Raw genomic sequence first — 26,155 nt, 5'->3', positions numbered from 1 at the left:
GGAAGCTCTGATTTTAAATACTTGCGCAGAATAGAACTTGATTGGTGCTCCTTGAAGAACAGGGATTGTATTCTGGTGGGTTGTGGAATAAGCAACCTTATCAGTTTTCTAAATATATGTAAATACCTGGCCATAGGTTTCTCGATTCAAAGACTTGTCTGATATTTAAAGTGTCATTGCTGAAAGATTTTAATTTTCAATTGGGGTTATATATGGTTCCCTCCCTCATGTTGCTTTATTTCCTATATATTTGTTTATTTTTTTGTTATGTTTGTAAGTTTTGTTTTTTGTAGCGCTCGGAAAAAGGCTCCACTCATTCAGGATTGAAAGAAAAAGGTCCAGAAGTCTAGCAAAAAGTGATGGGGGTCTCACTAGAAGGGATGAACCATACAAATGATAAATCTCCCCAACACCCTCCAAAGGCAAAACACACACACAGGTCTCCCCTTCCCAGAATAGTGAGAAGAGCTAACAAAGAACAACCATGCTGGTAACGGCAAAAAAAGAAGGGAGGCCCCAAGTTGGTACTTGGGTTCCCTCATTATGCACTACGGAGGTTATGGACACACAGTTGGTAGAACACGTCCACTGCCACCAGCCATAACTAGGAGATTGTCTATGTGACTAAAATTTCACAGGAGCAGAGAGAAGGGGGATACTAGGTATCCCTTTGGCACTTCATATAAGGTGGTGTGGGACAATCTCTCAGACTGAAGTTTTAGTAGAGATACTGTGCATCTTTCTATCCTTAAGAACAGTAGTTACTTTAGGATAGATCAAATAATCTCAAAGGAGGACCCTAAGTGTTCCCAGCAACAATGCTTATAAGGAGATGTGTGCTACATGAGTAAAATACAGATGCCTTTAAGAGTAATGGAGCAGAATAGACTCCATAGTACAGGTAGAATACAAAGAATAGAGTTTCAAAAGATAGAGCTCATAAGGATGGAGGAGTGGAAAAAGGCTCCACTCATTCAGGAGTTAAATAAAATGGTCCAGAGGTCCAGCAAAAATAAAGATATATCTCCCTAACAGCCGGGAGAGAGAGAGAGAGAGAGAGCGAGAGAGAGAGAGAGAGAGCGAGAGAGAGAGCGAGAGAGAGAGCGAGAGAGAGAGCGAGAGAGAGAGCGAGAGAGAGAGCGAGAGAGAGAGCGAGAGAGATCAAAGAACAAATAATATGGTCAAAGGACAGCCGAAAATCTCACGGCTATTGGAATATATGGCACTCTTTAAGGCATTATGTGGTAAAATGCAAACGTGAACTAGTAAAAAGTATAAAATACTAGAAAAATATCTGCAAATATTGGAAAGGAAAGTTAAGGACACAAAGTATCCTAGCCACACTTCACTGTAAAGTGATGTGTGCAGATTTAAAAATACAAGTAATCTATTAAGGGAGACATGGTCTCCCAGTACTGATAGTCTAATGGACTGATCCATTTCCCCATAAGAATGAGCTAAAAGTAAAACATTGCTAATAAAAGAAGGCTTTGCTTACCTCAAAAAAAAGTCAGGCCAGGAGTAAAAACAGATAAACAAAAAAACACTAGAGAAATATTTGCTGCCACCAGCCCATCTTGGGCACACCATGCAAGTAATCACAAGGTTACCAAAAGCAAAGATAAAAACGCACACAGTATACCTACTGCACCTCACTGTAAGGGGAAGTGTGCAGTATAGAACAAATAGAGAACAACCCCTGCCCGGATAGACATAGGGACTGATTAGTGCCCCAAAACAGATGAGGTTAGCAAGGCAAGTGAAGTAAGAAAGCTTCAAAAGTCCAAAAGAAAGTGCAATCAACTAAAACTCAGGTTTGAAACAGCAAACTGTTCCAAAGATGTCTATAGATGGGAAGCAGCACAAAGAAAATATTTCCAAACAGTGCCCCACTACCCTTCCAGAAGACAGCGGCAACCACAGCAAGATGGAAGACCCAGACTGAAAACGTCAGGAAGCGGGGGTAAATAGCCTAAAAAATGGTCCCAGGGTGGGATGCTCAACTACACACCGATGTGGACGCAGGAAGCCTGGATTGGACTTTTATCACCATAAAGCCCTAAACGGGATATGCCCAAACCACTACATCTAGCCAGTATGGCCAGACAAGGGCTTAAAATTGAATCACCAGCCGGTGCAAAGCTCCTCAAGCAGGTCAGCAGACCTGCTTCTACCAAGTTTCAGAAGCATAGCAGCAAGAGACAGCAACGTGAAGGGGGAATCAGTAAAGACCCTTTGAGGATGGCACACAGACAGTTCCTACACCCTCAGGTGACTTAAATAACTAGGACATTAATATATTACTGTACATTCAGAGTAGGCTTTGAGAGTGTCAAAGAAAAAGGGTTAGTAGTACAAATAAGAGATCACAAATATTCTTTAAGCAGGCAAATACTTTTGGACACACCCCCTCCCCCACACCCCCAATGCAGAGTAAGTAACCCCTTCCAGGAAGGATAGGTGCAGCACAATAACAGAGGAGAGAAGAGTCATTCAGGGACCTAGCTGAGCCAAAGTAAATGGGCAAAAGTCTATGTGGACTGAAGCACTTCTTGAAGGGGAGTAAAAGTCTTTGCACAATGTTTTAAGAAGTCTTTGGTGAAAAAGAAGAATCAAATGTAGGGTCACAAGCCGGGAGACTTGTGAAGTAGAAGAGCAAGCAAAAATACAATGAGAGGTAAGTTCTCTCAGGCTTTACAGTACCTTTAGGTTTGAAGAAAAGATGCAGCTGATGACCTCTGTTCCTGTGCAGCTCTGCAGATCTTGTTGTTCCTGGGCCTCAGTCGTGGGGACAAGAGGGAGGACTTCTGCGGACTCCTGCACCACAACGAGACGGTCACCGACCGCAACCGGCAAACTTTCAAACAAGTGGCACTTCGGTGTTTCGCTTCTCGTGACTACCGCAAACAGCAACACTGCGGTTTCTGGCTGTCGAGATGGGACTTTCCTTGCGTCTGGGGTCCTGCACTCTGTTGAGGGAGCTCAGGCTCGATCAGTCCTGCTTCCTGGGAGTCCGGAGATCTTCCTGGAGCTCGCGGCCAACTTAAAAGCAACGCACACAAACTGGTGTTCCTCTTCCTGGTTATTCGGTTCCAGCCGCAACTACAATGGAAATTCAACCAGCTCTGAGAAGGATGTCCAGGCGCTTATGGAGTTGATTGGTCCCACTAACTCGAGGGAAGAAGTCGTCTTTGCAGGGCTTCTCAGTCGATACGAATTTGGAGCTTCAGCACAGCAGTGCTTCACCGGGCAAACCAACGGTCCAGGAGTTAAAGCAGGCATCCTCTTCAAGTTGTTCTTCGGATTCCTTCGTCCAGTGGTCAACTCTGCCTTCCAAGCCAAAAAGCCTTGCCTTTTATGCAGCTCGCTCCCATTCATTCCAGCCTAGCTGTCAGTCACCCAGCAGGGTGGATGTCCTTGCTGGAAAGCCAGTTGGCCAATCACCTAGGAGTGCATTCTGGTCTCCCAGGAAACTAAGCACAGGGAGTTTCGGGCACCTCCCTCACCTCCTGCCCCCACCAGTCACTTGTACAAAGGGACCAAACCTTGTTTGGCGCGCAGAGTAAATCTCAAGAATGACCAAAACAACAAGAAATGGCCGGGGCCATTTTGACAAAAATGGCACCCATGGGTGCTTTACTGTGGCTGCAAACGCAGCCCGCGGTAAAAACACAACACGGAAGTAAAAAGTAACCACTGCCACCAGCCATTAATTGTGTAAAGGATAACAATAATTTTTATATGAGAAGCTAGACAAAGGGGCTACTAAGTAACCCCCTCCAGTACCCTATTGTAAGATAGTGTGTGCTGGGTCTAGAAAGTTACAACGTACAGTAAAGTCAATTTCGCTTTACTGCTCTTGGAAACAGTAGTTCATCCAAGAGCAAGGTATTTAAACCTTGTGAAATCTAAAAGACTTCCCTCTGTCACTGCACTGAAGGTGCTGGGTGACAATGCAAAAAGATGCCTATGGAGTTTGTCAGACTCCAAAAAGTCCTAGAGTCCAGCAAAAGTGCTGGGGGTCTCTAAGGTCGAGAGGAATTAGCACTTTTCTGAGAATTCTCCCTAACACTGGCATTAAAGACTGCCTACATCCCTCTGGGAGTAACTAACTATTGAACCAGTTGAAAGTGTGGCCTACTTTAACTCTAACCATTCACCCCCGCCAATCTCATTTTTGTAATGGTGAAAAAAAATAAGTGCTAATACTGACTACGTGCACTGGAACATGTTAAGCGTAGAAAAGAATTACTCACCTGCATTACTGGTTCTTGTTTAAATGGATTCCATTTTCCATTGAATGTTACTCTTAGTTTGCTTTTTAAAGAATGCTCAATTTGCCTTGTGTATACATAAATAATGTAATATAACTAAATATGTAAGTGTTATCTTGGAGCCTTGTTTTTACTGATTTAATTGTGCTGCTCTACAGCTCACATTACCCCTCCTAAAATGAGCCTGGCTGGTCAGTCATTATCAACTTGTGTGGTACAGGCCTATATTAAAAGTTGGGTCTGCCTAATACCAAGAGACAAGTCTTGTGGAGTCCCAACCCAGTTGGACTATACAAAACCTTACCTAACACTTCTAAATACCTAAAATGGTTTAGGGACCACAAAAAGAGAGATAGTAACTTGTGGGCCACTTGGGTGTGCGATAGCCCGAAAAACAGATTGGTGGATTAAGGGCTACAAGGTGAACTTTTAGGAAGGCATGAGGTGTCTTTTCATCTCAATGGATTCCCGTGTGCGAGCCCCAGACTCCAACAGGCAGGCCGGCTGTTCTGCTACGGAGTCAACACCCAGCCGCTCAGGCACTCGCTGCACGCCACACTAAACACACCCCCCATGGCCGACAGGTGACCGATAGGCCACATGTAGTGTCGAAGAGAAGGTCTGAAAAATCCCTGTTCTCTGTGCTATCATGTTCGCCACATGACAGGCACCCGAAACAGAAGCCGACACTGCAAACAAATCAGGAAAGTCCTTGGGATCCGGCGAACATGCGTCAAAAGATGCGCCGACAGCCCCTACGAAAGGTTAAAAAATGAGCAAACTCATTAAAAAACATGTGTCAAACACTCCTCAAAGGAAAAATGTCGAAAAACTAAAAATCTTCCCCCCTATCCTCAAAATCACAGGTTACAAAGGATAAGGAACACTCTACCAAGTTGGATAGAGCTATGAGGAGAATGCCTAGCTTTGTTGACTTTCTTGATCAACACCCCGACAAGTTACCAACCTCCAGGTCCCCCCCCTCCCACCTCCCCCCCGCAAGGCGAAGTAGCTAATAAGCAGCCAGACGCCCACCTGGACGTGACACAACATAGTACCTCAACCTATCAAGACTTGTCTGATGACCTATACTATTATGACACTACAGGTTTGCAAAACCCTGCCTCATTAGCAGACCAAGGAGACATGGAGGATACATACCAATACTAAGTCGATGATGATGATGTATACATCATTCAATCTCTATACCACATTGATCAACCAGGGGCTAATTCCCCTGTGGTTAACCAGTTGCAGTATAATCATCTTCTTTTAAAAGCTGCCGAACACTTTAAAATCTATACCCAGGAGGCCCAAGTTGATAGAGACTTCGTAGAAGACATCCTCAGGAATAAGATCTGCAGCACAGTTCACTGCACTGCTCCAATCTATCCAAAAGGTGCATTCAGCCTTCTCTAGCTACCCCCAATCTGACAAGGGCAGTGTAAGGAGGGCATGGCATCCACAGGAAGTCAGACACAGGTGACCATAGTTCAAGGGTGTTTATTGAACTACAAATAAGGCTCTGATAAACACCTATTTAAGTCTACAGATGGGCGGAAAGCTATGACCATCAAATAATAACGCAGTCCTGGTCATGTCTTGTCAAAATAAAAGGGCCTATACTAAAACAAAAAAGAATTACTAATCCTTACCTCTAAATAAAATTAGTGTGGGAAACAATGTTATGGAAAAGAAAAAAGTGTTCAAAATGATATGTCAGCATGTCCAGGCCATTGGCCTCCCTTTCCCATGTTTTCAACACGGGATAAGGCAGTTCACTTGAGCGTCGCACAATCTCTGGCTTCTTTAGAACAAGGATACAATTTTAAGCAATGGAATCGGGGCCTTCTACGCACAAGTCTCCTTGTTCTCAAAGTCTCTTCAACTCGAGGGCCTGATGTAACAAAATAAACAATAAGTCCTTTCCTCTTTAGAGTCTCACAAGTATTCACTTTAGTTGATTCACTATTCACCCCGGATCCGCCTCCGCCGGGCTCAGATCCCTTTAACACAGTCTCCCTCAGCCGGGCTCGGACCAATGTCAATTTGACATCAAGTATCAAAGACTTTCGAATGTGCACAGGGTTTGGCTTGACCCATTGCAGAACCACTTTGATTTCATATTTCCTTTTAATGTTTGTTACCTTTCAGTTGGATACCTAACCGAGACTTTCGAATGAGCACCCACCTGATGCCAGACCACTCTGTCTACAGTATTTTATCTTAGCTTGAAAGTTCAGTCACTCTTTTGCTGTTTTTAATTATATTTCCAATGCTTGCCACGTATACTTCATACGCTGTTCTCTTAAATTTTCTTTATACAATGTTGCTTCTTGCAACCTTGGTTTCCACACAGAGTAGTCTGATATCGGTCTCCCCAGTTCACCAGCTGTGCTGACTTCACTTGTGCTGCTTTGTTGTAGGAGTCAAAGACAGTATCACGGCAGCAAACGCCTCTCCCCACCTTGACTATCGATGCGGGAGAGCCCTGGGTACATCCGACACATAATGCATGATTCATCAGCTTTAATTCCACATCATCCCAGAAAAACCGTTCACCCCATCAACAACAAAAAAAGAGCAATGGCAAAATGGTTCACCCCACTATTAAACGACATGAAAAAGGAAAACTGAAAGATGGAATTGGAATGGAGGAAAGAATACAACCCAGGGAAAAAAACACTATCAAAAACAAATCCGTGGATACATGAAGGAAATTCAAAAGGCAAAGAAAAGACATTACGATGACAGAATCAACAATGCCACCAACACACAAAAAGAAATGTTTAGCATCATTGAAGAAATGAGAAACCCACCAGGCTGCGATAACACCCCAACCCCCTCAGAAAAACTATGCAACGACCTGGCAGATCACTTAAAAAAAAATAATCTATAACATCTGTCAAACCATACAGAAGCGACCAACCGACCACAACATATAACCCAACGAACCCAACTCGGAACCACTACACAAACTCCGAAGCTTTCCTGAAATATCAGCAGAGGCATTCGCAATGCTGGTTAAACGAAGCAAGAAAGCGGGATCACCCATGGACCAATGTCCCCCAGACATCTACAAATCAATCATCGCGCAAGGATCGCCAGCAGAACACTACAGAAACCTTCTAAATGTATCACTTTCAACAGGGACTGTACCGAAGATCTTCAAATCAGCATACATCAAGCCACTCTTAAAAAACACAAGTGGTGACGTAGATGACCTTTCCAACTACAGGCCAATCTCCAACATCCCCTACCCAGCGAAACTTGTAGAAACCTACGTATATAAACTAACCCAAGAACATGTAGAAAAATACCACCTGCTGGACCAATCTCAAATTGGTTTCAGACCAGCGAGAGGAGCTGAAACAGCACTACTATCCATCTAGGACGACCTCAAAACTAACGCAGACTCAAATACTACCTCAGCCCTTATTCTGCTCGACCCCTCCGCAGCCTTTGACACAGTTAGCCACGACACCCTGACAAAAAGACTAGAAGACATAGGCATAACAGACAGCACTATGCTGGACCAAATCATTCCTAGCAGACAGAACAGAAACCGTAGGGATAAAACCTTTCAAATCCACTCCACGAGTCAACGATTGCGGAGTACCACAAGGATCCTCACTATCTCCACTATATTTCAACATCTATCAGACTTCGGCCATCAGAATCTTCAAAAAATACATTACATGTTACAACTACGCAGATGACACTCAGATCATCTACAAAATCAAAGACACTGATACCGACCATCCAACCCTAACTGACTGTCTAAAAGAAGTCTTCAACTGGATGGATGCCAACAACCTGAAAATCAACCCAGGAAAGACAGAAATCATGATCGTATCCAAAGACCAAGAGAACGAAACCACCATCCCATGGCCTACGGAAATGGGAAACGCACCAACACCATCGAAGGTAGTAAAAAATCTGGGAGTCCTAATGGACAACAACCTAACCCTGGAACCACAAATAAATACAACAGTGAAGAAAAGCTATTTCCTCCTCCGCACGGCAAGAAGAATTCTACCTTTCCTCTCCTTCGCACACAAACACTCACTATCACCCCCCTAATCATGTCTAAAATCGACTATGCAAACAGCCTCTACCTCGGAATACCAGAATACCTCCTGAAGAAATTGCAATGGATCCAAAATGCAGCAGCAAGACTACTCCTCAAACTATCCAGGAAAGACCACATCACTCCAGCCTTAAAAACATTACACTGGCTCCCCAGTAAAACATCGCATCACCTTCAAAACAATGTGCATAATGCACAGGGCAATCAGCGGACAAAGAGCAAAATTCCTACAAAAGAAAATAACAGTCTACAAACCAACGAGACCTCTCCGATCAAGCAACGAAATCCACCTGGAACTCAAACCATACCATAAGAAAAAACTTGGAGGAACCTCCTTCTACCACTTAGCCACAAAAACCACAAAACAACATCCCAAAAGAAATAAACACTGAAGATCACCTACAATTCAGGAAATCGCTTAAAACCTGGCTCTACAACACCACAGACTAAACCAGGAAACCAAAACTGGAAAAGGATGGCTAAACCAAAAAGACAGCCATCCCGGACCCAAGAGAGCAACGCCCAAGACACCTGGAGGGGGACACCGGATAGACTGGAATGCAGGCGGTACGCACGGAGACTGAGTCAACTACCCCAGACAATCCCACCAACACCTTCGTCTGCCCCTTAATTAATTACTACCAAGTACCACATGGATGTGGAATTATAGAGATATTGGCAATCACCCCACCATCTGAGAGGTTGTCATTGGCAGGTGCAATGGCCACAGGAGTATGAATGGAAGATGAGGGGAGCTATGAGAGAGCATGTTAGAGGCGGGGGGCTAGAGGAGTAAGGAACCTGTATGCCAGTCAGACCCAGATCAGGACAGAGCCGAAACAGGGGAGACTATGCAAGCCGAGCGCTTCTATTCAGGATAGAGACGCAAACTAACCAACCCCTACTAACAATTTCCCTTTCTGCATGCACCTCTCAAACTCCAAACCAAACACAACCAAAACCTACAGCACAACAAACCGCACAAACTTCACTGCAGTGCAACAACAAAACAAAAAACACAGAGCCTTGCACAACAGTACACGACGACTACCGGCCGCAAACACCCCAGGCCCAGCCAACGGACCCACCGGGCTGAGGCCGCCAACAGCACATCACTGCTCTCGTGGACTTTTCCTGCTTCCTCCCACTAACTCAACCTCCCCTCCTCTTTCAGAGCCACTAGAGCGCCAAAGGACCACTCGTATGGTGATAGTGCACGGTACAAATGTCCTTTAACATTAACATCTTCCGTTTCCTATTCTCGAAGGCTCATGAAAGATAATGTCTTTAGGTGTAAAGGTCAAGGGCACTTCCCTCCTTGCAATTCTCTTCGGTCTCGCCGTCTTCCGTCACGTATTACACTGCTATCTTGGAACTCCTATTTCCTTGTGTGCTTTGCCTTGCTAAGAGTGCGTTTATGTGCTCCGCCTTTATCTGTTTGGGGCAGTGGGATGGAAGTCAGGTGTGTAATGATCAGTAATTGCCTGACCATTGTAGTGAGACATGTCAGGTATACGGCTCAGGTGTTAGTCAGTTTTCCCTCACAGTGAGTTGTCCGTGAGAAAGTATTCGTATCGGAATGGGGGTTGGGGCCGGGGAGGTTGAGTCCCTAAGTCTCGTACCTGGTTGGATGGGGTAAAGGTGTTATAGGGAAGGGGATACTGCGTCTCGCCATCCAGTGTCCCACTTCCACTCCCTGAAGACCACCCATCCAGGTGATCGTCCCACACTGGTCCACCTCCAGGAACTGGATCCAAAAGCGATGGCCCTGTCCTGACCACCTGGATCCTGGATGATAGATCCCCGGGGACCAGCGGGTGAAACACCTTCAGGTGTCTCATTTCTGATGCTTGTATCTGCTTAGAATCACATGTGCCCACCCATCCTCACCTGAGAAGGTGCATGTATGTTTTCTGGCTTTATCTACTCTTATCTGCTTTAATCATCTATACTCACGCTACACTACATGCTACCTCAAGTCAGAAACAAATCAATCTCGACGTGTTAAGGACCATGGGTATAGTAGATGTCACACTAGGGATAGTATTACTGGCACTCCAGTCAATGTCCCTTTTTGAGTTTTTGAAGAAAAAAAAAAATGTAATACTCGGCAACAATGACCACCTGCTACATGTCCCCTCCCATGCCTCTCCAGGAGGTTGCATTTCTCAGTTTACCCACGCATTGGAGGGGATCACGTCAGACAAGTGGGTACTTTACACCGTGGGGGGAGGCTATTGTATAGAACTCAAACAAATGCCAGCCAACCACCTGCCAAGAAAAAGACAAACAACATAGGAGGAACAGCACATTCTCCTGGAAGAGGTCAAAGCACTGCTGCTAAAGGACGCCATAGAAATCGTCCTGGCAAACCAGGTAAACAAGGGTATCTATTCAATGTACTTCCTTGTGCCAAAGAAAGACCTAACAATGCGCCCTGTACAAGACCTGCGCCCTGCGAACACTTATGTCAAGCCTCAGAAATTTTGCATGACAATGTTACAAGAAGTAATCCCACTGCTTAAACATAGGGACTACATGGCAACCTTCGACATGAAAGATGCTTACTTTAATATTTCAATGTTCCCAGTGCACTGAATTCCTGTGCTTCAAAATTGCGAATCAACACTACCAATTCAAGATGCCACCCTTCGGCATATCCTCCGCTCCAAGGGTATTCACCAAGGTATTAGCGGCAATGGGATACCTACGCAGAGAATCAATCCCAATGTACCCTTATCTGTATGACTGGCTGATAACGGTGGAATCCCCTCAAATTTGCAAGAAAAATACCCAAAGAAAAATCAATCTTCTGTTTCATCTGGGATTCTCAATCAACGAGAAAAAAATCAAGTCCCGTTCCAAGCAAAACCAAACAGTTTTTAGGAGATAGAATAAAGGCGGGAAAGGGGCTAGTCTTCCCGTCAAACGAAAGAGTACAAAACATAATGCTGCAAATACCTCAGTGTTAGGGGGAATTCTCAGAAATGTGCTAAATCCCTGCCACCTTGGAGACCCCCAGCACTTTTGCTGGACTTTAGGACTTTTAATTTCAAACCTGGAGAGAGTGAGACCTTTTCCCCACTCTCACATGTATTTTTCTGTGATTTTAACTCTTTCTTTTGGTTTTGGAGTCTGACAAACTCCATAGGAATCATCGTTTTACATTGTGACACACTGCACCTTCAGTGCAGTGGCACAGGGAAGGCTTTCAGATTTCCCCAAGGTTTAAATACCTTCTCTTGGATAAACTACTGTTTCCAAGGTCAGTGAAGTGAAATTGACTTTACTTACATTTGTAACTTTCTAGACCCAGCACACACTATTTTACAATAGGGTGCTGGAGGGGTTACTTAGTACCCCCTTTGTCTAGTTTCTCATGTAACACTTTTTTATGGTACTGTTTCTACAATTAATGGCTGGCGGCAGTGGTTTACATTTTACGACTATTGTGTGTTTTTATTACAGGCTGCGTTTGCAGCTGCAGTAAGGCACCCATGCCCATTTTGTCAAAATGGCCCTCTTCATCTTTTTTCGCCATTTCTTGTTGGAAACGTCGTTCTTGAGACTTACTCTGCGTGCTAAACCAGGTTTGGTTCCTTTGTTTAGTCTTTAGTGGGATTCACGAGTGAAGCCCGCCTCTGGCTCCAGAGTGTCTGGCAGGGGCAGGAAGTGAGGGAGGTGTCTGAAACTCCCTGTGCTTAATCCCCTTGGTTACAGGAATGCACCCAAAGGTGATTGGCCGGCTGGCTGTCCGGCAAGGACAGCCATCCTGCTGGGTAACTGACAGCTAGGCTGGAATGAATGGGAGAAACATGCATAAAACGCAAGGCTTTTTGCTTGGAAGGCAGAGTCGACCACTGGACGAAGGAATCCGAAGAAGAACTTGGAAGAAACGTCTGCTGCAACTCCTGGACCTTTGGTTTGCCTGGTGAAGCCCTGCTGCTGTGCTGAAGCTCTGAATTCACCTTGACTAAAGAAGCCCTGCAAGGACGACTTCTCCCCTTGGGTTGGTGGGGCCAATCAACACCAAAGTTAACTCGTCTGGACATCCTTTCGGAGCTGGCTGTACTTCCACCGCTGCTGCTGTTACCGAAGTGCCAGGAAGAGGAACACCAGTTTAAGTGCCTTGTTTTAAGTCGGACCTGAGCTCCAGGAAGATCCTCCGGACTCCAAGGAAGCAGGACTGACCAAGCCTGAGCCACCTCAACAGAGTGCTGGACCCCAGATGCGAGGAAAGTCCATAGTGGTATCCGAGAACCGTAGTGGTTCCATTAGCTGGAGGCGCAAGGAGCTGAAACCGCAAAGTGCTGCTGATTTGAAGTTTGCCCATTGCTGCCACTGACCTTCCATTCGTAGAACAGAAGTCCCCAGGCGTCCTCCCTCTTGTCGCCACGACTGAGGCCCAGGAACAACAGGATCTGCAGACCTACACTGGAAGAGAAGCCAGCTGGAACCAATTTCTTCTAACCAAAGGTACTGTAAAACTAAGAGGACTTGCCTCTTGTTGTGTAGCCTTGCTAGCTTCCAGTTGAGACTTGACTTGGTTGCTTTGCAGAGTTGCTTGCAGCTTTGCACATCACAAGTTTAACAGCTTGTGGCCCTACATTGATTCTACATTTTCTACAAAGACTTCTAAAACATTGTGCAAGACTTTTACTTACATGCAAGAAGTGCTTCAGCTCACCTAGACTTTTGCTAACTTAACATTGGCTATCCTGGCTCCCTGAAAGACTCTTCTTACCTCTGACTTTGTGTGCTACCTTTCCTGCAGGAAAGGGTCAATTACCTTTGCATTGGGAGTTAAAAAGTACTTACCTGCTTAAGAATATTTGTTAAACTTTGTTTTATTCCCAAACCCCTTTTCTATGACACCAAACTCAGTATTGCTCTAAATGTACTGGTGATACATCAATGTCCACCGTGTCCTAGTTATTTGTCACCTAACGGTGTAGGAAGTGTCTGTGTGCCGTCCCCAAAGGGTATCTACTGATTTACTGAAACAGAGTGTGTATTTTGAAGCATATTTTTGTTGCATATATTGGCTCCATTCTAAAGAAGGCTTATTGAACTGACTGTTAAATAAATCAATAATTGTTTAATCTAGAAACCTTGAGTGTAAGACTTTTTTGGAATACTTGTCACTGTAGACCTCTGTTTAAGAACACTACTGCTCACATTTACCCCTCTTGAGGTAAGCCTGGCTGGGTTCCTATTGCCAGGAGGTCAAGGTTGTGTAGTATCCGAAAGGGTACTGCACGCAATCTTGCCTGACACTCAGTATCTAGCCAATTGCCAAATAACCGTACGCAAAGCAATGTGCTTGCACAGGATGATGGCTTCATGCATTTACCTGGTTCTGCACGCATGGTTTAGCATGTGCCCAATGCAGAAGTGGTTAGCGAAACAGTGGTATCAGGTAAGCGGGCACTGGGACGATCTAGTGGTTGTTTCGCTAACCCTAGTTCAAGCGCTATGCTGGTGGACAAAGGAAACTCTGTTAAAGGGAAAAGCATTTCACAAACCTACAGTGCAAGCGATTGTTACAACAGACGCATCACTCTCCGGGTGGGGAGCCCATTACCTTCACCACACAGCGCATGGCCTGTGGACACAGATCACAGCCCAGAATCACAAACCTTTTGGAGCTGCTAGCAGTGCTCAAAGCCCTACAAACCTTTCAAGTGCATCTAACGGGTAAAACGGTATAAGTCCTCACAGACCGCACCACTGCCATGTTTTACATTAACAAGCAGGGAGGCACACACTCTCCAAGTCTGTCCAGGCTAGCCCAAAAAATGTGGAAGTGGGCACTCAAGCGGAACATGTTCCTAATGTCTCAACACATTCAAGGGGAACTCAATACTCTAGCAGACTCGCTAACCATAGGTTCCCTAACCGAAGAGCACGAGTGACAGCTCAGCAGAGAAATTTGAAACAATATCTTTTCCCTCTGGGGCTATCCTCCTTTGGACTTGTTCGCCACAAGCCTAAACACACAGTGGCCAGACTTTGCATCCAGGTTTCCGCAACCCAGATCCGAGGGGAGCGCCCTGTGGATGAGCTGGAATTAGCACATTTCTGAGAATTCTCCCTAACAAGGACCAAGAGAAGAGCTGCAGAGGGGCAGGCGGGAGGGTTCGAATGTCAATCCATGCCAGAACCATGCTGGAAAACAACAGTTACAGGTAAGTAACTTGTTCCTTCTCCAGCATGGGGTCTGGCATGGATTGACATGCTCATGAATAAAGAATACATAGCAGTACACACATGCACAACCACGGGAGGTGGCAAGGCTCAACAGAAGCAATTACTCTTACCTCCTCACCAGGCTCACCTTCAAGCAAACAGGTTGCACAGCACTGCTTGGCCGACCCTGGACTCCTCCCTGGAATCCCTATCGACGTGGTAGAATTTCGAAGGTATGCGTCTACCTCCACGTAGCAGCCCTGCAGATGTCCAGCAGGGGTACACAGAGAGGAACGCCGTTGTGGAAGCGATCGCTCTGGTAGAATGGGCTCTCGGACCGCCAGGCAACTGTCAGTTTGCCAACCACTGACAATGGGTGATGCAGCCGGAGAGCCACCTGGAAATGGAAGCCTTGGACAGAGCCTTCCCATGGTTCGCAGGACCAAAGTTTACAAAGAGCTGAGAAGTCTTCCGTAAAATCTTTGTGCGGTCCACATAAAACTTCAGCGCTCTAGCCACATCCAACGAGTGCAAAGTCCTTTCAGCCGGGCGACAAAGGCGTCAGAAAAAACACAGGAAACACAAAGGGCTTGTTTAGATGAAAATCAGACGTAAGGAGGGGTGGGTTCACAGCACCACCATCCTCTCGAGGAAAGTTAAGTAAGACGGCTTACAGGACAGGGTCTGGATCGCACCCACTCGTCGTGCAGAGGTAAGGGCCACAAGAAAAGCCACGGTAAAAGCAGTCTTCCATGACAGGAACTTGAGTGGAAAAGAATGCATAGGCTCAAAAGGAGCTCCCATGAGCCTAGAAAGTACCACATTGAGTTCCCACGCCGGGGCCGGAGCCTTCACCAGCGGGAACGAACGGAACAGTCCCTTGATGAATTCCTTAACCAGACAGTGCGACCACAATGAGGAACATCCCGGGGATCTGGTGTAGCGGGAGATAGCCGCCAAATGAACCCTGATGGAGGCGTGAGCCAGCCCCGCTTTAGCCAACGACAGAAGACATAGAAGTACTTGAGGGGCCATGACCCTCAGAGGCTCGATCTTCTGCGAACGGCACGAAATCGCGAATCTCTTCCATTTGTGTCCTCAGCATTTTAAGGTAGACAACGCCCTGGCCTTGGCGAGCACATCCTTGCAGTCTGAAGGAAGATCATGACCTCTGAACTCATGCTGCAGGAGCCAGGCCTCCAGGTTCAGCAACCCTGGGTCGTGGTGCAGTATTGAGCCTCCTTCACTGGCAAGCAGATCCGCGACCACTGGCAGCTTGATCGGAGGGGGCGCTGAGAAGGACCGGGTACCAGATCTGCCTTGGCTACGCTGGCTGGGAGAACCTGCAGGCGAACCTTCGGCACTTGGTGTTCGTCACCGTCGCAAACGGATGGATTTGGGGATTGTCCCATTTGCCGAACAGGCTGTCCACTTGGTCCTGCCGAAGTTCCCACTTGTTCTGCTTAGAGAATCGGCAACTGTGTTCTGTACTCCCTGCCAGGTGGAACAGAACGAGGAACATTCTCTGGCAACCGCCCAGTGCCACAGGTCCTGCACCTCCCTGTAGAGCGCTGGTGATCTGGCGCCCCCCTGCTTTCGAATGTAAGACATTGTGGTGGTATTGTCCGTGAAGACCCTCACCCCACCTTGTCCTTATGGGGCGATAGAAATGACCTGAGGTCCCAGAACAGCCCGTAGTTCCAATACGTTTATGTGCAGACCAGCAACTTCAGGCCTCTGGCATGAAGACGTCCTATGTGGGCTCCCCATCCTTCCAGAGACGCATCGTCATGACCGTCTCCTGGTACCGGGGGTGGGGGGGCCTGGAAATCCGTGAATCTGTGCCCCGGTGATATTGGAGCATATGCCCCACCATTTGATCACTTGTCGGAACTCCTCATCGAGCATGATCCAGGTAAATGCACAACAAAATCATGCCGAGCAGCGACTTGATGGTCCTCACCGTGGCGATCTTCAGTGCCAACAGCCGTTGCACCTTGCCCACAATGGCCGATATCCTTTCCTCTGATGATGACCCCAGGCATGACACCGTGTTGAGCTTGGATCCCAGGAACGGAGATAGTTTTGCATAATTCACTGATAACCCCAGATATGCCAGCAGACGGATGGTCTGCTCTGTGTGTTCGACAGTGATGTCCCTTGACTTGGCCCGGATGAGCCAGTCTTCCAGGTAGGCAGACTTCAGTCTGAAAGGAAGAAAGTTGAACTGATAATGCTTCCCTTGAACAACAGAGCAGGAACTTGCAGTGTCCTTCGTGTATGGGGACGTGGAAGTACATGTCCACCAGATCCAACAACGGCAAAAAGTCCCCCTCCTCCACTTGGCCTAGTGACCATCCTGAACTTCTATGACTATGTATTTGTTGAGCCGTCGTAGGTCGAGAATGGGCCTCCAGCCCCCGGTCTTCTTTCTTACAAGGAAGTACCTTGGAGTATACTGCGGAGCCCCGGAGTCACTGTGGAACAAGCTCCATCGTCCCGAACATGGCCCGAACTTCCCGTAGAAGCTGAGGGATGTGGTTTTCCTGTCGAGCCACTGTTGGCATTCTCAGGCACTTTTGATGGAAATCCAGGGTGTGCCCGTGGGCGAGAGCGTACAGCACCCATCTGTCGGTGAAGATGGTCTTGCTGGTGACTAAGTTCACCAGCCGGCCTGCCACCGGAGTGCATGGGTGGGGGGCTCGATGTCCTGGCTGGTTCAGTCTTGTTTGGAGGTCGACGAGCCACCCTGCGGTCCCAGACGACGACGTACACCCCCGAAGGCCTTGGATCAACCCCTGTTGGCTTTCTGGGTTGAGGAGCGGGAAGGTTGGCGATAAGAGGAGGCGGCCCAGCCAAAACCCTTCGATGATCTGAAATACTTCCCTCCAGAGGAACGAAAGGATGCTGGTACAAGAAGCCTTCCTTCTTTTCTTCTGGCGTGAGCTGTAACAGCTCTGATGCCTGGGCAATCATTGCATGGAAAGATCCCACCTCGTCCGGCGGGGATGCCCTGGGCTGCAGCGATGGGAGGTCCCTGATCCTGCCGTCATCCATCCCCGTTGGCGCCATCTCCAACTCAGTGTGCCTCACGGGGGGGCGGGGGGAGGAGAAGAGAAAGAGAAAGAGAGAGAAAGAGAGAGAAAGAGAGAGAAAGAGAGAGAAAGAGAGAGAAAGAGAAAGAGATGGTGGAGAGGGGGGCAATGGGTGGCATGGAGGCGTTCGGTGCCTCCTTCTCTTCTTGGCCGGCGGCTCCCCCGGTGTCAACAGGGAGGCCAAGACTGGGGTCGCGAGAGGAGCAGGTGCCAGGAACGCCAAAATCCTCCTCTGTATCTCAGACACCAGCCTGTGGAGGGTCGAGAGGATGTCCAGTAAAAGGTCTCTTGGCAGTATCTGGGGTGTAGGGACACTGGGACCCGGGGCCTCGTCGTCCCGGGACCCCTTGTTGTCGCCCTCATGAACGGTAACCCCCTTCATAGTCGTAGTCACCTCCGCCCTGCGGTGAGCCTCCGACGTCTCCCTCGTCATTGCCCTCCTGGACGGTGTGGACGGAGATGATCTCATCCTCATCAACCGAAGAAATGTCCGTTCCCTGTAGGCCTTCAACGCCCCCCTCCCCGTTTCTTAGGGTCCAGAGGGGTCTGTCTCGGGCTGAGGTCCGGCATCCTCTTCTCCGGGGTCTTCTCAACAGGCATGCTCGAAGCCTCCCTCCTGGGAGGAAGAGACACCCTGGCCGTTGACGGGACACCCTGCGGGTCCGCCCCTGCGCTCTTTGTAAGCAACGCCACCACCACCTCGAGGGAGGGTGACAATCTCACCTGGTAATCCTGGGCCTTCACGGAAAGGCTGGATACCTTCTCCAGTTTGGCCTTCTCCTTCGGGCAGCCTCGGACACCTTGTCCTGGCTGGCCTTCTCCATCGCGGGCAAGACTGTCACTGTACCTTTTCAGGCCTTCTCCTGCTTGGCCTTCTCTGGATTCTCTCTGAGCTTCCCCGGGGTAGCCAACTTCCTCTTGGAAGATGATCCAGAGTGGTGGCTGGAGACCGATGCCGATGGGGATGATGATCGCACCCTGACGTCACAGTACCTGTGGTAGCGGTGACCCCGACGGAAGGGGATTCGTGGTGCTTCTCCTTGTGTTGGGCCCCCACTGGGGGGGCTGCCTCAAAGGACTTAGAAGCCCGCTCAGACTTGCTGGATCCAGAGGCATGACCCTGGGAGCTACCCGGGGCAGAGACCTTGGACTGTAGCCATGACTCCAACCATTGGTGACCATCTTTCAATGTGCGCTTCATGAAGCCACAGCAAATCACACAATCTTCCTCATTGTGTGTGGGGTGCAGGCAGTACAGGCACTGAGAATGCTTGTCGTCCGTGTATACATTACGCAGACAGAGCAGAGCTTGAAGAGGGAAGTGTGGTCCTTCTCGTCCGACATGATCCACGCAGTGTAGGCCTGAAGAATCTTCTGGAAGCCTCCAAGAAGAAAACTCGACTAAAAACAGCCCTTGAGGGGCTTTGAAAATTCTGAAAAACGGGTCCCCGTTAGTCAGAAGGGTGATCAATGGAATGCAAGGGCTCGATTGACTGAAAAATAGAATTGAATCCTCAAAAAAAGTGAAAAACATAGCAAAAGCTCAAAGAGCGAAGCATGAGGACTCCCAACACTTCAACATGCAGTAAAAATCTTAAGATGGCTGCCAGAGGAGGGGCTTAGGTGGAGAGCAGTCATTGGCTGGGGGCAGTATGACCCAGAGCTCAGTGATTGGTTTATAGGAGAAAGACAGTTCAGAAACTAAACTGATTTTTCTTTTACCGAGGATTCCCAGCCTGACAGGGAATATTCATGAGAATGTGAATCCATGCCAGACCCCATGTTGGAGAAAAAGAAATACAATGATGCCCCAGTAGCTACTGAAAAGGTACATTAGGCTACCAATGTGGTAAGATGGCTTGCGCCCCTTGTGAAAGCAAAATTAAATTACAGCTGCCCAATAGCCAAATTGGGGTGCCCGAGAGGGGGCCAAACACCATATATCTAAAGTAAGGCAAAAAGGGTTGCAATTGAGGGAATTTAGGAGAAGTCCCTGGAGCCACCAGAAATACATCAATGATTCAAACAAATAGGTGAGAAGACGCAAAACGTTGTGCAAAATAATGCATCAGAGAAAGGAATAGGTCAGCTAGTCTCACAAGGTATTCAACGTTTAAGCTTTCATGGACACATTGCGCAGAAACCCCTGGATGGGGGCTCGCTGGAGAAAAAAAAAAAAAGGTTGGTGAACCATGAGGGAAGGAAACATTTCAGAGGATGAACTGCGAGTCACTGGCTTCCATCCTAATATGTTTCTTTATATTTATGTATTTATTACTTTAAAGATTTCGATTTTCTGTCGTTTTCCCTATTTTCTAGCAAAGGATTTTGTTTAAAATAGAAACCAGAAATCATGGGTTTAAATATTGGTAGAATGTCATTAATGAAAGAAATTCCTATATAAAGGTGAAGGCATATTTACAACCATATCGCATACGACGCCTGCTGGCTGCAGTGCTTACCCCAGATGGTGGCTCCACAGTGCATGTGCTCAGGTGTGTACTTCAGCAGACGGTGCCGGCCATTGTGGTCTTCAATATAGTACATGGGAATCGTCTGGAAGCGCCGCCAGCCAAGGGAGAATATCAGAGGATCACGGGTCTTCAGAATCTTACGGTGCCAGCGATGTTTCTTGAGACGCATCTGTGTGTGGAGTTGGGTTAAATGATAGACAATTTACCAAAAGAGTAACGAGAGCAACGAGCACTGGGGTACCATTGATTCTGCCACATCAAAAAATCCCATTGCATTACTGGCTATCAGAAAAAATACCCTTTGTATCAAGGTGCCAAAGGTTAACATTTCTCATGAGCTCCCGATATACTACTGCTGCCAAGGTTGGGAGACCGAATAATATTATTGTGTCTATCCCAATGATTCAACAGTTCATTAGAAGCACTTTTCTGTGTAAGTAATTATAAAAGACCCTGACAAAAGGGGTAGCATGAGGTCAGACTATGACAATGATTTACATTGGCTGGAAAAATGTCTAGGATTAATCACTTTATAGGAGTATAGTATTTAGATTACACAGAACATACGGATTCCGAAACAGATTTCATTTTTTCAAATGACCCTGTAACTTCTGGCTAACCTTCACACAACTACCCGTCCCTTAATGCATAACTCTTGAGCATGGCTTCACCAGTGAAACAAAAAGTAAAAGTCCAAACAAATGCACAATAGTGGGATATAGACCCATATATAATGAAATATAATGGAATAAACTGTGTAGTCTTCAAACAAGCACTTGCATGTCCCAATAGAAAACCCCTGAACATGGGCCCACCAGAAGGAGTCATCCTTGAACAGAGGACCAAGCCTAATTCATAATACTTGAGATCCAGATCCTAAATGTGCAATACTCAATGGTCAATTTAGTATGAAATACTCAAACATGGCAATGATAACTAAAATCACTATTCACAACTTGGAATACTTTGAAATGTTCTTAACTGCTGTAAAACTGTTGCCAGGAGGGGTTACAGGTCATTTGGTCGAAAAAAAAAGGTTGACAGGACAAATGGTCGACACAATTTGGTCGAAAGACAAATGGTCGCATTATTTTTTGTATTTTCACTTTTTTTTAGGGGGGGGTCCCCCTCAACCCACTTTTTTTGCTTAAAAACCCTTTTTTTTCCTAAACGAAAACCTGAAAAATATATATATAAATAAATAAAAAAATTCGACCATTTGTCTTTCAACCAAATTGTGTCGACCAATTGTCTGTCGACCAAATGACCGCACAGCGCCAGGAGGCAGTGTGGATCAATGGAAATTAATTCTCAAAAGATAACAATTGCTACATTGGGCGAGGAGAAAACCCAAAATGCTGGATATTACTGCTATAAAGTTGGCCTGGAGAGACAACCTCTAGAAAGAGCAGAACATGTTATCTCTCTGCCCATTCAATCACTTGGCCTATTAGCTAAAGGTGCAAAAAGAGTCAGGTGGACGCTGCAACTGGATAGAGACAAAGTCTTTTCATAGTGCCTCAACCATGTCATCTCACCCCAGTAAAGAATAACCATTATTACTTAAACAAATTACCCACCCCTGGTAATGTTCGTTCTACTTGATATTCCTCCTACGTATTCCGCGTGTGATATTATCCCCATCTAGCGTTAGCTGCTTTAGAACAATGTTTCACAGCAGAGCAAGCTGTGCGTTGTCAATCTTGTGTCCCTCAGTGGCCTTTGTCCGCTCTGGAGTATGACATCAACGTAGATCAATGCGCCCACTACGCAGTTCTTAGTTTTTCCCTCTCGTACGCAGACGTCCCTACGCCACAAGATGACCAGACGTTGGAAGAGAAGAAGGTGCAAAACATGAAATTCTCCTGAAGGTAGATGAGCAGGTTGGGAGGGCGATGAGGAATACTTGGGAGGACCATCCAATCGAAAGAACATTACCTGGAGTAAGTAATTTGCTCTTCGAATGAATTATGTCCTGCCACGTATTCCTAATCTTTGATAGACTCCCATAGGCGTATGTTGCAGTGAGAGGTAATTGTTTGGGAGAATTCTCAGAAATGTGCCAATTCCCTTCTACCTTAGAGACCAGAGCAGAGAAGCCCTGCAACGGATGACTTCTCCCCTTGGGTTGGTGGGACCGATCAACCCCAAGATTAACTCCTCTGGAAATCCTCTCAAAGCTGACTGTACTTCCATTGGTGCTGCAGGAACCGAGTGCCAGGGAGAGGAACACCAGAATTGAGTGCATCGTTTTTAAGTCAGACCCCCAGCTCCAGGAAGATCCTCCGGACTCCCTCGAAGAAGGACTAACTAAGCCTGAGCCTCCTCAAAAGAGTGCTGCCTTTTGCAGAGTTGCTTGCAACTTTGCCCATCACAAGCCTCCCAACTTGTGGCCCAACAATGATTTATTTTTCAACAAAAACTAACATTGTGCACGACTTTTTACTTACCTTCAAGAAGAACTTTAGTTTAGACTATGCTCAATTGACATTGGCTGTCCTTGCTCCCTGAAGACTCTTCGAACCTCAGACTTTGTGCTTTGATCTGTCCCTCAAAAAAGTTATACAATCTTTACTTGTATAGCTGGGAAAGGGTTAATCTACATTGCACTGAGGGGGTGGGGCGGGTTCAAAAGTGCTTACCTGTTTGAGAAACTTGTTAACCATTGTTTTTTCCTCTAACCTTTCCCTTTTAACACCAAACTCGGTATTACTCTAAATGTACCCATGATATATCAATGTTCACAGTGTCCTAACTATTTAAGACACCTGAGGATGTAGGAAGTGTGTGTGCCATCCCAAATGGGTATCTGATTTACTGAAACTGAGAGTGTGTATTTTATAAGTATATTTAAGTGTTACCTATCTGCTCCCTTGTAAGGAAGGCTTATGACTGTTAAAATAATAAATTATTTAATCAAGAAACCTGGAGTAGAAGTTTTATTTGGATATTTGTCACTGTGAAACTCTATGTTGCAACCCTACAGCTCACATTGAACCCTCTTGAGCTAAGCCTGGTTGCTCAGTCACTCTACCAACATGTGTAGTACATGCTTATACCAAAGGTTGGGTTAACTAATACCAAGAGGACAGGGCTGGTGCGTCTCCCACAGGGTAATGCATACAATATTGCCTAACAGGAACAGAGAATTTACTTTCATTAATGCTGCGCAACAGCTTTCCCAAACTTTGCCTCGTGATCCGATGTAGAATCCAGGCAATAATGCCTTGTGAAGGTATGAATAGAAGACCAAGTTGCAGCACTACAGATGTCCTGCACTGGTACCCCCATTGCAAAGCCCAAGAAGAATTCACACCTCTGGTAGAATGAGCTTGTAAGCCAGCAGGGCCATTCTTGCCTGCCAAGTTATAGCATTCAGAAATGCATAAAATAATCCAACAGGATGATGTTTGCTTGGTTACAGCTTGACCCAGCTTGCGAACAGCATATCCCACAAAAAGCTGATCGTCACGTCTGAGTTTTGCTAGTCTATTGATGTAGCAACTGAACACCGTTTTTGGATCTAGGCGATGCAACTTCTCCTACTCTTTGGAATGATGGATAGGCGGATAGAAAGTATGAAGCACAATATTCTGTAGCAAATGAAATTCAGAGACCACCTTCGGTAGAAACGAAGGGCGAACCCTCAACACAACCATTTCCTTGTAAAAGGTGGTAAACGGAGGATTACAAGGTAAGGCTTGCAACTCTGACTCTACGAGTCAATGTAAAAGCCGTTAAAAACACAGTTTTAAGGGTCAGCATCCTTAAAGGACATGAATGGAGAAGCTCAAATGCAGCTCCCATGAGAAACTTTAGCACAAGATTTAGATCCCAGACTGGTACAATGACTGACGGGGGGGGGGGGAACGTTAGTTAACCCCTTTAGAAACTGGATCACAATAGGGACGTCGAAATACGATTCCCCGCTTTGGCGAGCGCTTAAAAACTAGACAACGCTGCCCAGAATCCTTTTGAAGTCTCAACTTGCAACCCCTGATGGGTTAAATGAAGTAAGAATGACAGCACCACCAATGTGTCACAAGAGAAAGGGTCAATATTCTTAGCTCTGCACCAGCTGCAAAACATGTTATAACAGAGTCTTAGTTGCTGGTCTTCTGCTCGAAAGCAAAACATTAATTACGTCTTTCGGGAAGTCCCAGTCCTTTTATCTTTAACCTCTTAGAAACCAAGCGTGCAGGTTCAGGGTCCAGATTTCTGGGTAAAGAAGCAGACCTCCCTCGTGCAAGAGCAGATCTTCCCTTTGGGGAAGACGGATTGGAGGGCAGATGAACATGTCCTGAAGGTTTGGGTACCATGTACTACTTGCCCAATTGGGGGCACTGAGGTTCATGGGCTTCCCAAACTTCCACAAGCTCCTAATGACATGAAGAATGACAGGGACTGGAGGAAACTGGCACAGGAGTGAAATTCCCATGAGCAGAGCAGGTTGCACTTACTATTGACACTGCATGCAAACAGATCCACTTGGGGTGTTCCTCAAAGGGCAAAGATTTCTTGAAGGATTTCTTGAGCCAATTTCCACTTGTGGGAGACTGCTCTGCCTGCTCAGAGCGTCTGCTGCCGTGTTCTCCTCTCCGGCTAGGTGAACAGCTGAAAGAGAGTCCATCTTGCAGTGCCCAAACCTAGAGGTGCATTGCCTCTCTGCACAGTGGTAGTGACCCCACACCACCTTTCATGTTGAGGTAATGCATGGCCACTGTGTTATTATCTGGACATTCCTTCCCCATACAAAGGACAGAAGGGCCATCAGCGCTCGTCTGATCACCCTCAGCTCCAAAAGGTTGATCTATAGTTTGGACTCGAATGGAGACCAGCGACCGCTGATTGCCAGATCGTTGGCATGAGCCCTCAAACCTGTGAGGGAGGCGTCCCTAACTACGGTCATCTCTGGCCATGGATGCCAAAAGGGTTCCCCTTCAACACGTTCTCTTTGCAGGCCCCCCACAGGAGATCCTGCATGACCTTGCACTGGAGCTGAAGTAGATCCATCATTCTGCCGGAGAACTAATACCACTGGGATCTGAGGGCCCACTGAAGAGACCTCATTTTCCGACAGGGTTCTGGCATCAGAAAAATGCAGGGTGCCATGAAGACGTTGCACATTTTGAAACTTCATGACAATCTGCTGAATATGCCTAACCCTCACCTCGGGTGGCGAGATTTTACCAGACGAAGCATCCAGGACAGCTCCAATTAATTGAAGCTTCTGAGAAGGTATCATGTGGGACTTTTTTTTAAATTGAGGGAGAAGCCAGTTTGTGGATAGAGTCTCAGGTGCTGCTGAGGTGTTCTAGGACCTGTTTGGGAGAACGGATCCTGATCAGCCAATTGGCCAGGTGGGGGTAGATGTGAATCCCTCCCCTCCTCGATTTGCTGCCACTACCGCCATCAACTTGGTGAAAACCCCCTGGGCAGGGGTGAGCTGAATGGTGAACCTCAGTTAATTCATGTGCTTGTGATGAATAGGCACATTAAAGTAAGCATCCTGAAGGTCTAATGATACCATCCAATCCTGGATCTGAAGGGCCTGGAGGATCTGAGAAAGAGTGATCATCTTGAACTTGTCCTTCCTGAGGAACTTTCACAAGCGTCTCAAGTCCAAGATGGGTCGCAGTACTCTGTCCTTTTAAAATCTTAAGTGCTGAGGACGAGGTATCTCGTCCTTAGCATTCCCTCGCTGTTGTCAAGGACGAGATAGCAAAGCAGGGATCGCACAAAACAGTAATCCAACCCCCGGGCTATGCGAGGGGAACGTCCCTCCTCGCGGCCCGGGGGTTGGATTACCTTCAGTTTCAAGTCAGTGTGCGTAATGTATGCTGACATGAAACTGATAGTAATTTCACTGCAGCAGCCATTTTCGGCTGCCAGTGAAGAGAGAAGGAACAAGTTACTTACCTGTAACTGTTGTTCTCCAGCATGGGGTCTGGCATGGATTCACATGCTCATGGATTCACATGCTCATGAATATTCCCCGTCAGGCTGGGAATCCTCGGTAAAGAAAAATCAGTT

At 46.7% G+C, this 26,155-nt stretch overlaps 1 protein-coding gene across 1 annotated transcript in view; it reads right to left on the bottom strand.

Moving 5' to 3' along the window:
• Positions 1-26,155, bottom strand: part of BMS1 (BMS1 ribosome biogenesis factor) — a 798,176-nt gene that overhangs the window by 265,975 nt on the left and 506,046 nt on the right. The window contains exon 17 of the mRNA XM_069611034.1: positions 20,111-20,291. Within this exon, the coding sequence (XP_069467135.1) occupies positions 20,111-20,291 (181 nt within the window). The remainder of the gene's footprint in view (positions 1-20,110; positions 20,292-26,155) is intronic.

Source organism: Ambystoma mexicanum, chromosome 8 (genome assembly GCF_040938575.1).
Source record: "Ambystoma mexicanum isolate Mex_15411 chromosome 8, UKY_AmexF1_1, whole genome shotgun sequence".
NCBI classification, from domain to species: domain Eukaryota; kingdom Metazoa; phylum Chordata; class Amphibia; order Caudata; family Ambystomatidae; genus Ambystoma; species Ambystoma mexicanum.
Note: the sequence above shows the minus strand (reverse complement) of the source record. Positions and strands in the feature narration are given on the sequence as shown.